This window comes from Agelaius phoeniceus, chromosome 3 (assembly GCF_051311805.1).
Source record: "Agelaius phoeniceus isolate bAgePho1 chromosome 3, bAgePho1.hap1, whole genome shotgun sequence".
NCBI classification, from domain to species: Eukaryota; Metazoa; Chordata; class Aves; order Passeriformes; family Icteridae; genus Agelaius; species Agelaius phoeniceus.
Genome location: NC_135267.1, coordinates 52223586 through 52239841, shown reverse-complemented (window position 1 = coordinate 52239841; position 16256 = coordinate 52223586). Strand labels below are relative to the sequence as shown.

Here is a 16256-nt window from a genome sequence, read left to right as displayed (position 1 = left end):
AGGAGGTCATGTGTAACCGCCTGGGTGAAGTTCTCTGACAGTCCTATGCCCTTGGCAGCCATGTCCCAGTAAACACTTTGTAAACACTAACATGCTTTGCACCTGGAACTGCATTCTTGCTTTATCAACTGCTGCCACCTCACTGGATTAGACCTGTTTAAATTCGGGTAAAACACGTGAACACTGCTTCTACTGAGTCCTGTAACAAAGTTCCTGAGCCCTGTAGCAAAGAACAAATTGCTGAATTCAGAAAATTAGCAGACTGCTCTGTCTATGTATTCAGCTCCTTGTACAAGTGGCCAGATTACTCCCTTGGAAAAAAACCTTGGATCCACTGCCAGAGCTGGGGAATGTGGTTTTTGTGTTGTATGTATGAAGTTAATGAAACCCAGTTTTCTTTCTTCTTTTGGAGGCTTATCAATAAACCTGTCAGGCTACTTTCCAGGAACTCTGCACAGCAGACCTTGCACAACTACTATGATAGGAAAACAAGATGCTGTTAAATCCATAACCACCTGGCACACAGAATAAGAGACAAACTTTTGACAAGTATCACACTTAAGTAACATTTATTTTGTCAGCATAGATGGTCCAAGTTAAAAGTACTCATGCAGTCATGGGGCCTGGCAGCTGTCAACAACTTTTCCCCAGTTTGTGCTATGTGTGAGCACTTCCACTGAAGTGAAAGTAAGGCAGAACCAAGATTTAGCAAGGTACAGGCACTTTGTTCCCAGTTGAAGCAGGGAAAAAAAAAGCCTACATCAGGTCCTGGTCCCCCCACCCCAAAAAAGCCTCATGTGTGTTAAACAAAATGTAAAAAATAAAAACCCCAAAATACAGAAAAACTCAGTGTTCCCTAACCATACACTACTAGTTTATGTCATCATATGTAAGACAAGAAGTATAAGAAACCATAAACCAAAGCTCACTATTGACAAGTGTTGGTTACTTGCAGTACGCGCAATGTGGGCAACACCAAGTGTTCACAGCAGTGCAGCAGGAGCCGGGCTCAGCAGTGCCAGCTGTGCCTGGTGGCTTGTCTAACTCCATAGCTAAACAACTGCTTGTATAAGACAGGAAAGGTACTTCAGATTCCACATATCTGGTTACATAAAACAGTGATGTACAAAAAACTCTCATACCAAACAATATTCTAAATAAATAGTTCATCTTCATGACTATATACAGAGCCTCCCTCACATCAGTTATCCAAGAAGGACATGTCTGTGTCCATGGGTGCTGGGGCAAGTTCGCACAGGTAGAACAGCGTGGCCTCACTCGCCTCTGCCTCTGTCAGTGGCTCCAGACGCACCAGTTTGCTCTGGGTGGGCTGCGGATCCAGGCTGCTCTCCAGGAGCTCATCCCCTTCCAGGGATTTTTCAGCAGTGGAAAGAGTTTCAGCTGTGAAGCCCCCACTCTCAACAGCAGAGCCTGGGTTCCCATCGAGGAATGCAAGGAGTGGAAAAGCAGTGTAGTGTATCAGCTGCTTATCTGTGGGGAAAAAAAATTCCCAGAATATCAATGCCTTTCTACATGCAGAAGGAAAAAACAAAATCCAACCCACAGTATTTATTTAAAGAATAATTACAAAAAAAGATAGGTATTTGTGTTTTTAAAGAATTGTTATGTTCATGCATAACATTATTAGTGCAGATTCACCTGCAAAACATCAGTTTCTCTGCATCTAGTGCAGAGACAAAAATCTAAAAAGCAAATATACTAAGTATTGTGTTTTGGTTATTTATCAGCATAACATAAAATCAGATAAGGAGCAAATAACTGAGATGGCTTTTAGAGTAATGTTCAACTGTGGAAATGTTTCAATAGATGACTACAACTAACCTGATCTGGGCTTAGTACCTTGCGTTTCCTGTGAAGCTGCTGGACCAGCATTATTCTTGTTAGCTTCTTTTCCCTTTGTCTCCACCTGGGAACAAAAGCAAACTTTTAAAATACACTTTTCAACTTGTTCCAATGCCACTGGAGAACAGCTGAACGACTATGACAAATATTATTTCTTTATTTGTAATAAGATGCAGTGGCATAATCAGTATTACCCACACTAACATACCTTGGCTGAGAAAACGTGAAATGGAAACACAGGCTACACAAAGCAAGAACCAAAACTAATGCTTTAAATGAACTGGACAAATTCAAAGCGCTACATCTTTGCTTCACTGCTTATTACTGGTTTCTCTTCCCACCAGAAGTACAGATGAAATCATTCTGATAGAAGTGCATACCATGTTTGCAAATAAAAAAAATCTCGGAGATACAAAAGTCAAGAGACTGGTATAATGTACAGGTAATACAAGTTTTAAAGGGCACTGCTAATTAATTCAGGTGCTTTTTACTTTGCTGTTTAAAGCCCAACAGGATGAACTCAGCTGCAGTCTTCCTATTCTCATGCAAGTCTTAAAAGCCAGAGCACAAAGTGCCATGATTCCAGTAAAGAGAACAGCAAAAGATGAGTGAATTTTGCATCTCTCACTAGTGCATATGTTGAGCAATGGATTTAAGACTTACTTTGGTATTAGTGATATGATCATGATCTGTGGGATTCATCTGCACAGAACTTGTAAAAAGCTGAATAAGACAAAAGACATCCAAGTTTTAGGTATCTCAGTGTTGCTATTAAGAATACAAGACCATTGCTTCTGTATGTGTGAGAAAAACCCCTGTACTTAGTCCACCCTCTATGAGGACTGGAGACTATGTGGAATTCCATGAACCCTGATCACAAAACAAACAACTGTATGGCATCTAACATGGTTTGCTGCAGTCTTAAAACACCAATTTCTACTGACACTGCTGCATGGATAATTCTGTCTGCAAGATGGATGAAATTGCAAGTGACACCAAGCTGGAAGGAGCCATCAGTAAGTGGAGAGCAGAGGTGCTTTTAAGAGGGATCTCAGTGAAGTGGGAGAGGGGCCAAGAGCACTCCAGCAGGTTCAGCAGCCACATGTCACCAGGACCCAGTAACCTCATGCTCAGCTTAGGCTTAAGGAACAAATGGACAGGGAGCAGCACTTCAGAGGGGACATGTGAGTCATGGCAGACAACACTCTGCTACCAGCCAGCAACGTGGTCTTGCAACAGGGAGGAAGGTTCTTTTTAACCCCAGTTCATTGAGAAGACCAAAGATAATGTGCTGGGTTATTTCCGAGCAAGAGTATTAATTAATTGACTTGACATCCAAGTTCACATCACAACAAATATCAGCATTATTTCATTAAGAAAGCCACTGTTCAGTAAGAAACTAAAGCATTCACTTGAGCAGTGGTGTAGCTTTAAGACTTATACCAGTGCTCCAGAAACTCATAAAAATTTATAACTTCGCTTTGTAAAGGGAAGGAAAAAAAGATCATTTGTGATTTAAATCCATATTAAACAGTAACAATACACACAAATGTTTCCTATAGCCTATTATGAAAATACTTAATTTTAAGTCAAAATTACATCAACCAGGAGATCTGGATCTATGCTGAACTGTCGTCCTGACAACATAGCCTGGAAGTCCTCTAAACTGCAGTCGATACTGTCCAGATAATCCAGAAGTTCAACTCTAGAAAGCAAACAGTATTTTATTGCTGTATCCCTTAATAAAGTAAGAGAAATCCTTAAGTAAGCTTTACACAGATGTACTACATGCATCTAAAAATCTTTACCAGACCTAGAATGAACTAAGTCTTTCACAAGAAATGACCTCTGGAAAAATGAAGCCTTTTAGCCTCTTTAGAAGAGAACCCAAGTCAGCAGACAGGTGCTCTGGAATAGGTATCACAGGAATCATGTCAACATAACACTATTACATGACATTAGCAGAGATGCAATTGTTGCATAGCCCTAATGGGTCTAATCCACCTGCAGGAATGACAAAAATAAATCCTGACGATTTCAACAATCTCCACAACATTACACTGCCAGATTAAACATCTCAACTCACTCACTTAACAATTAAAATCAGAGGTCGCATCTTAAAATACTTAAAATAGAAGAATCTTCAGAAACTGGCTGGAATATCAGTAGCCTGTAAGTCTAAAGTTCTCAGTAGAAACTGCTTTTCAGTTATTTTTACTTCAGTCAAATAATCAGTTCTAATACTAGAAAAAACAAAAGAGCAGACTACTTACTTTCCAAGAAGATTTATATTCTGTGAAATTACTCCATTTTCATTGAGTATGGAATCCATCACAGAGACTGGGTCTTCTGCAGTTAAAGTTGACTGGTTATTCAGCTGTACAGCACTTGACATGAGTGGATTTGTGCTGTCACTGACATGGCTGGCTGGATCATTACCTGGGACAGCAACTGATTCAGTGTTTTTATCCCCTTGAATTACAGGGGCATATTCATCTTCATTATCATCTTCCACAATTACAATATCGGGAGAATGGTAGCTACAGCTACAGCTGTAATGTGAGATAAATTAATTACAGCATTTCATACACATTTAAATGGGTATTATTCCACAGGTTTAGTTACCTCTCACTTTAGTCAAGCTACTATCAGGAAATAAACTTTTCTTCTGCTTTTTAATACTAAACACAAGATAGATGAACTAGATGAAATATCTATCTTCCATTGATACAGTTCTGTAATGATCAATACAATTAATGCAGCTCAGTTAGCAGACACTCTTGTGCCACACTACAGTAACCAACTGCTAAAGAGCTATAGGAACACTGACACTTTTGTCATTAGAACCACTATAAGCTTGCATATAAATGTGAAGTATGTACCAAATCATACAAGGCCACCAAGACAGACAAGACAGTATATATTTTGCCTATTTCCTGTTGAACAGCATCAACTCTGGAGCACCCACAACAAAGCATCCCAGTCAACAGGTTTGTAGTTAACCTTATTATGCATACCAGGAACAAAACCTGAAAACCAAGAGCGAGCCTCAAATGATTTGCTTTCATGCCTATTCTGGTTCTTAACCCTTAAGAAGCTGTTAGCTATGCTGCCTCTCTATCACAGCCTTTTTTTCATGAAGCTTTTCTATCAGAGAATGCATTCTCAGGCATCAGCTGAGCAAGAACAATGGTGCCAATTCAAGTATAAGCTACAAATATTAGGGTTTTTTCCTTGAGGCATAATACAGGCCCTATCAGTCCAATGCTACTCAAGAAGAGAGTTGCATCTAAATCCTTGAACCGAGTTTCAACTTGCTTGTGGCTGACAGATGGAGAACTTCTGTAGCACTGGAGTACAGACAGGAAGGAACACAATTACAAAAAACAACTGGACTGTAAAAAACCCAGAACCCTGAAATTAACTGGCTTAATGCAAGGACCACACCAAAACCTGACACACACCACATGTAAATTTTTCTCCACAAAAACCTGGAAAAACAAGGGAAGTCGTTCCTATCTGTATACACAACCAAAAAGTAAAGAAGACTTCTCTTACTCTGGCTTTAGTATATTTAACAATTATGCAATAATACAGATTGCTTTCACCAGTTTCTATCTATCCTCCTGATATTAAAACTCCAACAGCCAATTAACTATTTTGGAACAAATCCAGAGGTCAGTAAGTCAAAAGCTAGTGTGAATTCACAGATGAAGTTTCTGTATGTGCAGGAGTGCTGAATAATTCTAACCACTTCACTAAAAAAAATTATCTAAGACATCTGAATTAGTGCATGTTATACAACACTGAAAGTTATTTATCAACACAAACATGTTGAGACTTCTTACTTGGAAGAATCTGAAGTGGTATCTTCACTTGTTTCTGGTGTAACAGGAAGATTTTCTTCATCAGCCATGGGATGTTCTTCCTCACCCACATCCTCAGTGACATCATAAATCACAATGTCATCTGAAATCTGTTCCCTTTGTTTTAAGCCCTCATTTCTGTTGAGAGGTACCTGAGAATTATTTTTAAAATAGTCAGGGCAGAGAAACAATGAGCTTCAGCATTTTGACAGTTATCACTGTATATTAAAATGCTTCACATCTAATGAAGTCTAAGAGCTTTTCTACACCTTGGAGATTACAAGCTGTTTATATAGTTCTATGTTTAATAGAAAAAGCTATACAAGTAAATAAACATGCTGGAGAATAACAGCTACAGGAAAAAGAATTGATAAATACTACAGGAGTAGAAATAAAATTATACTAGCACTGTCAGATATTAGAACTAAAAATATTAAAACAGTGACTGCTGTTTAAACAGTACTTTGTTATAAAGCTAATTCCAGTGCCACCCTACAGAACTTGTTTTAACAATTTCCTCACCAATTACTATTTGGACAGCTGAAAACAACTTTCAGTGGTGTGACTCATTCAAATGTAACAGGAACATGACATGATTTTGCTGGGCTGGATACTGCCTTGCAGAGCAGCACACTGGGCCCTTGTCCCTGTATGGGGCCAGGGATGCCACATTCCCGAGATAACAATGCAACATTATACGTGCTATTTCTAATAGCACCACTTTTAAAAGCAAACTGCTTTCAGCACCATCATGTATTTAATACAGAGATAACTGGTTTATACATGCTTATGTTGGAAAGTGAATGGTGATTAGCAACCCCTTCAGATTCTGAAAGGAAACAACAAGGCCTATCACCTGTACAAGGTGACAGCTCTCAGTACAGAGCTGTGTTATAGTCTCCATATGACAATGAATTTGATCCATGTGCCTACCTGCATTCCATCCAAACAGAGAATACCCATAATAGAAAACTTACATGGTGGCTACTGTCAGCTGGTTCTTTCACAATTTTCTGAAATACATTCGACTTTGTAGGTCCATTAGTGTTCAGAAGTAGAGGCCTACATCAGAAAGAGCAAAGTAAGGCGACCATTTCAAACCCACCTCTTTGGTAATTAGTCAACAAGGCTTATCAGTTTATCAAGTGGACAGAAAGTGTCCAAGACCATATTTACCTTTTACGTTTTAGGCTCACTAGTTGGTTGTTCTGCACCAAGGTAACAATGAATTGTACAATCTGTAAGGGAGAGAACACTACTGTTGGTTGCTTTACTTTTTAACTGTTTCTCATAAGTACCAAGGCATCTTATAGCAAAAGACACCAGTAATAAAACCTATACATAAACAGCAAAACACTTTCTTTGCATAATAACTTTTATACAAAGCTGTTCAGAAAACCTAAAAATCAAGGTATAAACCAGTGCTGATAATCCCTAAATAGTTACTCAATTGTTAAAAGACTTTTCACATAGCAGGTGATAACAGCCAGCTTTTATACAACATCATACAAGACACAGAGAGACATGCAGCAACTCAAATGATTAAAAGAATTTTAATTAGCAATGACAAAAGGCATATAGGGATGTGGACCATATACATGACCTGAATCTGTAAATACTGGTTCTGGTGAAAGATGTTTTTGACAGATTCAGAAAAAAAAATTACATGTACAATTAACAGTATTCATCAGCTGTCATTCCTTCTGAATGTTAGCCTTCCTTCTCTTATGCTTTAAATCTAAGGCTTTAAAGTATGTATCTGGCTTGAAGAAACTGGGAAAAAAATCACTAAGTCTCTGCTACAAGGCTACTTGCAGTGATGCCATGGTATGTTAAAAAAATAGATCTATAAGCTCTACACATTTATATCAGTTTTAGCTGATCATAAATCTAACTGTTAAATAATCTAAGTTAACATATTATCAATAGGTTCCACTCAATTATTTATTCCTCTGGGAACTAGGAGTATACAGTCAACAGGTCAGTTAAGTGGGGCAGTAGTGAACTTCCAATACAAAATCTTGAAATTCTTGCAGTGAGCAAGTTACTCCCAAGCAGCTGACAGAGAATTAGACATCTGATTCCCAAAGTAATAAAAAAATGGATGGACCATCTAAGGTTAATGTAATAACAGATGTAGGATGTTCTTGAGCCTCTTTCTTTGAAAATGTTCACAAGACTTTGGCCTTATTTTCTGCTTATGCAATAAAATACCCTGAATATTTTTATTAGTAGGGTTTGTTCATCAGATCCCACCCTGCTGTTTTTTCTATTAAAGAGAGATCTGACATTATAAAAAGCTGAGTGAGGGCAAAGCCAGATAACATGGCAAAGCATTCCTGCTTCAGAAGCACTCACTCAAGCACACACAACACTTGAATGAAGCCTTACCTTTCGAATAACTTGCTGCTGTTGCAAGTGTTTTGCTCTCAGTTCTGACACTTCCCTCCAAAGGGATTCATTCTCTCTGTTTAAAAATGATGATTTAAAAGTCACACTAAAACTAGTATTTAATTATTGTTAAAGATCAGTTGGCTTCATTAAAACACTTTCAAATGTTCAAACACTTTCAAATGTTTCAACACTTTCTAGATTGGGGGTTGGAGTGGGAGTGTCACACAGGCACCAAGCAGCCTTGGAAAGTAACTGTGAAACAAAGACCCAAACACAACAAATTCTGCTTCAAAGGAAAAAAAACCCCAAAATTCCCAAATTTGGCAATAATCATTGCCCATACATTCAGCATTTAAATATTAACCATCAGCATTTAACAGTTACCTCCATTAGCTCCAGTAAACAGGCATGTTAGGTGATCAAAATAACAGGAGCATGTCAGAGGTAGCAGTTTTCACAAACCACTGTTTTGAGAAACCTTGGTTCTTCCAGTACTCACAGGACTCCAATTACTGAGACAGTGTAAAAACTGCCCTTTTTGCTTCCACAGTGTATGCCATGTTAAGAGGTAGATAATGAGTACCAAAAGCTTCAGTGAATATGGGTAGCCGACATACCACCCTCCTCTCTTTTGTAGTTTAATTTTCAACACAAAGAAGCAAACTGCACTGGCATATGGGGTTTTAGGAAACCTTAAACTAAGTTTTCAGAAACAGCAGCTCATATGCAGTGTGATGAAGGGTACTACTCGCTCCTCAAAGTGCTCCTATGTCCAACATACAATTTAAGAGTACAGTTTCATGACAAAATTAACAGCAGAAGTGAGGGACTCTGAACTTTCTCAGCTTTTTCACTAGCTTTCTCAACATGTTTTGTAGGACCAGGTCTTCTGATTTAGCTCCAGTTTCTACTTCATTCACTTTAAACTGATGAGATGACAATATGGATGTCAAAGATTAACCCCTATGTTCTCATCTCTACTAACTTTCAGTTAATTAGCAGCTGGCTGTCATTTCGGTCAAAGCCAGCCCTGCTCTGGGCAGCAGTTTGGACCTGATGGCTTTCTGAGGTTCCTTTCAACCCAAATTCATCCAGGATTTCAAAAGGGCAAATATGATTTTTACTCTAGACTGGCCAGATTCTAACAAAGACTATGCCCTAAGCAAAAGAAGTTTCCCTCTAAATATTCTACCACTCAAGTCACAAGAACTGAAGTCTAGAAATGAGAGAATTTACTTCTTAAAACCTGAACTAATTGGTGACCTCTGCCACAGAGGTACACTGTCATGAAACCATCTTCTAGAAGAAGAAATAGAAACTACTCTAATAGAGTTTCTACTGAGATGATGTGACTTACAGCGCATGACCTTATGCTTATGTATCTAGTCTGTATCTACCTATTCTAAAGGATTAAGTAATTTGTGACACATATCTCACTGTTGAGAATAAATCATAATTTCTAAGCAGGCAGTAATGAAATTCTACAAAAACTCCATTTACATTTGGATTTTCAATTCTGTTTCTTTGTCAATAAGGTAACTAATGAATTTCCAAATTAGATTTTCTAAACACTTTTTCATGGGTATTAACACTTCCACAATTTTTAACAGTGAGGCATAAGGACAAAAACAACAGGAAAATAAAAACAATGAGCATAGACATCAATTGTCCTACAAAAGTATTATATGCAAGCTGCACAAACCAAACTCTGCCTCAAAACAAATACAGTAGCTATTTCAAACTTGAAGACAAAAACCAGCATACTCTATACTAAGAACTGATTTAAATATTCAGACTCAGCATCTATGTGGAACTATTATTAAAGGTGTTATTTAATTGCCTACTACTTGACAGGTCTGCAAACACCAACATTGCCTGTAACTTTTAATAATATCAAAAAGTTCAATTTTAAAGCAATTTTTCTATGGAAGTTTATGTTCCTAAAGCAATAACTGAAATGAGGCAACCAGAAATCAAGAAACACCTAGAAATGTCTTTGTCCAATATCTAGTATCACAATTACTCAGCATTAAGGATCAGATACTGATGAAGCAACTTACCTCTTTAAAAGAGACAATTGAGATTCAATAGTCGTTTGCTTAATTTGCACCTTTTGAGCACTGCATATTATTTTAGAGAGATCTTCCTGACGGATCTTGTTTTCTTCAGGTCTCGAAGAAGAAACCTTTAAAAGATTAGAATCCAGAAACAACACTTCCCTTAACTCATGCTAAACTATTATTCTCTTTTGGTGATGAAGTATATTTTCTTACTAATGTTAACAAAATATACACTTAATTTAATAATAAACCAAGCATCCAAAAAAAACCCCAAACCAGAAACACAGCTGTTACCACATTAGCTTTAGTTGTTACAAATATTTGTGTACACTCCTGACTCTTCAGGCATTTTCCCAAGTGCTCTACTTCATCATAACTGCATCACAATAACCTGGTGATAACCAGCACATCAATCACCCTGTGCTGGTTTTGGCTGGCATGGGGTAATTTTCTTCATAGCAGCAAACACGGGGCTCTGTTTTGGACTTATGCAGTTGTGCTGCAGTGCTGGCAATACAGAGATGTTTTTGTTACTGCTGAGCAATGCTTATACATGGAGTCAAGGGCTCTTCTGCTTCTCACCTCACTCCACCAGCCAGTTGGCTGGGGATGCACAAAAAATTGAGAGGGCACACACACAGCTGGGAGAGTTATCCCCACCTCACCAAAGGAGCATTCCCTACCATATGGTGTCATGCTTAGCACATAAAACTGAGGGAAAGAAGAAGGAAGTGGAAGGGATGTTCAGAATGATGGCATTTGTCTTCCCAAGTCACCATTACATGTGATGGGGCCCTGCTTTCAAACACCTGCCTGCCCATGGGGAGTGGTAAATGAATTCCCAGTTTGGCTTTGCTTGTGTGTGTGTAGTTGTAGTTTTTGCTTTATTTATTAAACTGCCTTCATCTCAACCCATGAGTCTTCTCACTTTTACTCTCCCAATTCACTTCCACATCCTGACATGGGGGTAGTGAGCAAGTAGCTGTGTGGGGCTGACCTGTTGGCTGGAGTTAACCATGACATCCAGTTTCATTTGCCATATTTCTATTTGCTATCTATATGCACTTGACTCAGTAACAGCAGAGCACATTTCACAAGCATAACGAATGTGTTTATATGTTTGCCCCATTCTTTTGGGTGTACTGTAAGTCTAAAGCTTACAGTAGCTTTGTTCTGAAACAAGCTACATAAACAAGCAGTTTCTTACATTGATGATGGTAAAGTCAAAGTATGCTCTGCACTTCTAATACTCATTTGCAAATTGTCATATTACATAACTCACACTTTTTTGCCACCTGTTAAAACTTTACTACAATGACAGCAAAGTAGATAAAAAGAGCCTTGTCAAATCCCCCAAAATATCTTTACAAGCTCAAGATATAAATGAAAGCAGGGAAGTTTGTTTCCATAAAGTCTGAACTTATTTGCACTCACAATCCTGCAGTAAAATTTGACATGAACTTGGTTATTTATCAATACTGAACAGTACAGGTTTTCCACACACTGGATTTTCACTAACCTTCCTTTTAATGTGTTCCAGCAAGTCCTCCCGGCCCTGCCTAAAATATGCATGCCGAAACTCTACTGGACCGTCTCGCTCCTGTTTGACAATTCCAGAATCAACATGGACAACTTTACGGAAGCCATCTTTAAAAAAAAAAACAAAAGAAAAGAAAAATCTCAAAACCCACATTAAGAAATTCAAAATATGCTGTCCCCACTATCCTGTTATCAATTTTGAGAATAAGCAGTATCCTAGTTGTAGAGAACACAAAGCACCTGCTCAAAGGAAATGATAACTTAACTTTTGCATACAAGATTTAGAACTGTGCTAGAATGCAAAAATCCAGGAACTTACACATGTTTAACTGTCTGACAAAGCTTGCCATGTTGTTATGCTTGAAGTACTTGGGAAGAATCTCTTTTGCAAATCTCTGTTCATCCAACACCAAGAAACTCTTTCCATTCTAAAATGAGAGAGACACATTAAGCCACTTAAAAACCATAGCAGAAAACACACTGGGCTTTTAGAATTAATCACCAGATTGGAATGTTTCCTTTGTGCACGCAGTACATTACTGATCTGCTTGCCTACAATTTTCCAAAACAAAAAGGGTACAAACCTTGCAGTTGCAAAGCAACTGAGTACTATCAATTTACATCATTACCTGTACCTGAAGGCAAACATCTCTACTGTTACACACTGCTTGAAGATAGGAAATAATCGTTTACCAGCAATGATCACAGTTTCACTACAGGACAATACTCTCAATTTTGAATGCAGTTTTGAAGCCCTGGTAAGGAATCTTAACAAAGAACCTGAGCAAGGAAAAAATACCAACAACCATCTGACTGTCCCATCTGCTTTTCAGTGTAAAACCATGATTGGTTTGATAGGATCTGTAGAGCAGATGAAGCTGTCAAAGAGGTGAGGGTGTCCACTGGGTTTTGGAGTTACCAAAAAGGTAGTCACCTAAAGCACGATTCCCCTTCTGGAATGCCAATTGTGAGGGAAGACTGATCTTTTATTTAATCTACAGGCTTTAACTAAAATAGAAGGATCAGATCTTTGTTCTTCAATGACTGCACTCCATTTAAACTACAGGACAAGTAAATGGCAGAATGCAAATTACCTACTTCAAAATGGTCTAGGTTTTGTCTACACATCCACAATACTCTCACTCTGTAGTTCATAAAAAGTCTTATCTTCAACAAATGTCAACACTTTTCCTGCATCTTCTTAAGAGGCCTTTTTAGTTTAGTGAGTCACTTCTATTATCCTCAAATGCCAGCAGCTCTGTGATCCCAAGAAGCTTAAAGAACCAGATGTAAGACCATATGAAGGTCCTTGTCCAAAGGCAGGTGCCCTTGTTTCAGCTAGGATAGAATTAATTCTTTTCTTAGTAGCTGGTAGAGTGCTGAGTTTTGGATTCAGTGAGAGAATAATGTGATAGTACAGTGAAGTTTTAGTTGTTGCTGAGCAGTGCTTACCCTAAGTCAAGGTCTTTTCAGCTTCCCAAGCACTGCCAGCAAGCAGGCACACATGAAGCTAGGAGGGTGCATGGCCAGGGCAGCTGACCCAAACTAGGCAAAGGGATATTCCATACCAGAGAACATCATGCCCAATATATAAACTGGGGAGTTATCAACCAGGAGGGCCAACTGCTGTTCTTGGATGAGCTGGGTACTGGCCTGCAGGTGGTCAGCAATTGTATTGGGCATTTGTTTCTCTTGTGTTTTCTTTCTGTTTTATTACTGTTATCACATACTTTACTTCATTTCAGTGTTAAATGGTTATCTCAACCCACGAGTTTTACTTTCTCTACCAGGGGGTGGGGAAGTGAGCAAGTGGCTGAGCTGTACTTAGTTACCAGTGGGGGTTAAACCCCAACAGCTTGTTCCAGCAAATCAGCAGGAAGCATCAGAAACAGGATGTTACAAATGGCTCTCCACTGGATGACTTAGGCCTCAACACTGAGAGGAAAGTAGGGAGATTAAAACTTCCCCTAATGCCTACCTACCTCCTGCTGAGAACCAATCAGTGGAAGAAAAAGGGGAAGCAAAAGAAATGCAAGAACAGACTATTTTAGCCAATGCTGTGTGTTAAATTCACAAACTGAAGGTGCTGAACCAAATGGAACTACCGTGACCTGTGACACCAAGAGACAACTTCCATGTGATGCCTCACTTTATCAGCACCTTGACATTGTCCAGGCCTAGCACATGAAAAATGTGGGAAACACATCCACAAGCTCTTGTTGCCCTGACAGTCATTTACAGCAAAGCTGCACAGACATTAAGCCTGTAAGCTTCACTACACAGCTAAATACGATTGTCAACTCCTAGTGGCAATGATTCCAGCATACAGCTGGAATCATACAGCAGTCTTCCAAGTGCTTCATTTGGTACTCCTCACCCATATCACAAGCAATCCCAATACCTCCTCACACAGGAACTGCTGGTTGTTAACAGTATCAAATGTGATGGGTGAACCTTCCCCTCTAGAAACAGCTTTGCAGAATCTCAATTATTTTTACTCTTTTTAATTTAAAAAATAACACAAGGATACCTACACATGTATCGGTACATTTACTTTAAATAAACATTAAAATAGATTTGAAAATACTCCATTAAAAGCATAAGGCAGCAAAACCAGCATTTTTTAATGTAGACAATATCAATCTTCATAAAGCCTTTAGTATCTTTCTTCCAAAAAAAAAAAAAAAACACCCCAAAAATCACAAAAAAATCCCATCCTAAAACAAAACAAAATAAAAAAAAAAAGAAAAAAAAAAAGAAAAGCTGCCATAATCTCCTGAGGCCTCCTGCTTCACTCCTTGGGAAGTCTTGGCTGAAGGTATTGGTAAATCATTTTCGGTATATTTAAGACATTTCATTATTTCTAGATCATTTAAAATAAGAAGCTCTCAATTGAGTTTAACTCAATACCACTTAAAGATATTGATACGATTTGAGAACAAGATTTTATTGAAAACAGCATATAGGGAAAAAAATGAAGCAGTTATTATTAAAATATGTGCTTAGAACTGTCAATGATGCTCACAGTATCAACTTGCCAGCCCTTCATTGCCCTGTGAGAAAACTGGCGCCCAATTCGACTTCCCCCGTGGCCCATCCCCTTCCCGCCACCCCAGCAGGTGGACACCGAGCCCGGGAAGCCCCCGGCCATACCACACGTGGCCGCCCCCCAGAGCCCCTGCGGGATCCGGCCCCGCGGGCAGCACACAGGAAACAGCACCGGGCCTGAGCACGCCGCTCTTCCCATCCTCCGGAGCTCTCCCGCAGCCCCGGCTAACAGAGGGTGAGCCCCGTTCCCGCGGTGGGAAATCTCCTCGCAGATCCACGTTCCCCGCACGCCGGCTCCTTAACCGCACGGCAAAATCCTCCGGATCCCGGGCCCCTTCCCACCCCCACGGGCGCCCGAGCCTGCTCAGTCAGAGCCGCCAGACAGACACCCCCACCCTCCGCAGCTGTGCTAGGGACGCGCCCCCAGGGCGGGCACCGCAGCTCCTACTCCACAGTTAAAAAACAAGGGAGAGGCTGAGGGCTGAGGCGAGCCGGCCTCTGCCGAGCAGCTCAGCTCAGCGCGGCCCGAGCCCAACCAAGCCATGTGGCCGTGCCCTGATTTTCCGTCCTCCCCACGGGCACGCCGAGACCCCAGCAGGCCCCGATGCCCGGCGGAGCGAAGCGCACGGTGATGGCGGGGGCTCCGCCACACGCGGGCGGGTGGGGGGGGGGGGGGGGGGCGGCCGACCTGGCTCCAGGTGATGAGCTGGTTGCTGGGGGTCTCGCCCAGCAGGGCCCACAGCTTGCTGAGGAAGGCCGGGACCCCCGGGCTGGCGAAGGGAGGCGACGGCTGCTGGGGAGGCTGCGGGGGCAGCGGTGCCGGCGGCTGCTGCTGCTGTTGCTGCTTCATTGTCGCTCGGGAGCCTCCGGGCCCTCTGTCCGGGAGGGAGCACAAGCAGACCGGCCTGGCCCCGCCCCAAGCCCCCACCCCGCATGCGCGGCGGCTCCGCAGCTCGCGCGCGTGCCGGCCCCGCCCCTTCCCCCTGCGCCTTACATAACGTCCCCACGTGTGCCGCCCTCACGTGTCACAACAGCGCCGGCACGGGGGGAACGGGGCCAATAGCGGCGCGCCTCGCGACGGGGGGGCGGGGCGGTGGCGCGCGGGCGCACGTTCCCGGCGGGGCAGCGGCGCGTGGCGAGGGGCGGGCGGGCGCGCGGCTGAGGAGGCGGGCGGTGAGTGAGAGCGGTCCCGGTCCGGCTCCCGGGAAACGGCGGGCGAATGCCCCAAGCGGGCCTTCTAAGGCCTTATCCCAGCCTGGCGTTTCCGAACCGCCTGGGAGAAAGGTGAAGAGTAGCTAGTCAGCTCTAAAACATGAATACACAGGGCGTATGCACAACAGGAACGTGCAAACCAACTCTCCCCAAAAGCATCTCAGGCAGGCCCTAAGCAGACCCCTCTGCAAGGCAACTTGTGTTTAGACTTCAGACTTATCAGCTGCTGAAACTGAGAAAAGAAACTGGGTATCTTCAAGGAAAACAGACTAAT

At 41.2% G+C, this 16256-nt stretch overlaps 1 protein-coding gene across 11 annotated transcripts; it reads right to left on the bottom strand.

Annotated features, from left to right (window-relative positions):
• Nucleotides 1-552: 552 nt before the first annotated feature.
• Nucleotides 553-15692, bottom strand: HSF2 (heat shock transcription factor 2). Of its 11 annotated transcripts, XM_077175242.1 has the most exons (14): nucleotides 15459-15692; nucleotides 12042-12150; nucleotides 11703-11830; nucleotides 10184-10308; nucleotides 8121-8196; nucleotides 6906-6967; nucleotides 6707-6791; nucleotides 5712-5881; nucleotides 4303-4415; nucleotides 4137-4212; nucleotides 3463-3568; nucleotides 2527-2586; nucleotides 1843-1927; nucleotides 553-1491 (listed from the first exon to the last, which is right to left on the bottom strand). In XM_077175242.1, exons 1-14 carry the CDS (start codon nucleotides 15618-15620, stop codon nucleotides 1202-1204), a joined length of 1647 nt encoding a protein of 548 aa, XP_077031357.1. In that variant the 5' UTR covers nucleotides 15621-15692; the 3' UTR covers nucleotides 553-1201. The 11 variants fall into 11 exon arrangements, 9 of the variants coding, with proteins under 9 accessions (XP_077031357.1, XP_054486420.1, XP_054486422.1 ...); XM_054630445.2 differs by having other exon boundaries at nucleotides 4137-4415; XM_054630447.2 differs by having other exon boundaries at nucleotides 1861-1927; nucleotides 4137-4415.
• Between the last annotated feature and the right edge of the window lie 564 nt (nucleotides 15693-16256).

What these genes read in the sequence shown, in the direction of transcription:
- HSF2 (XM_054630445.2), bottom strand. Translation starts at nt 15,620, where the DNA reads ATGAAGCAGCAACAGCAGCAGCAGCCGCCGGCACCGCTGCCCCCGCAG. An exon ending in CAATTGTCTCTTTTAAAGAG is followed by an intron (nt 8,197 to 10,183) that starts GTAAGTTGCTTC and finishes ATTTTTAAACAG; the next exon opens with AGAGAATGAATCCCTTTGGA. An exon ending in AGCAGCAAGTTATTCGAAAG is followed by an intron (nt 6,968 to 8,120) that starts GTAAGGCTTCAT and finishes TCTCCCTTACAG; the next exon opens with ATTGTACAATTCATTGTTAC.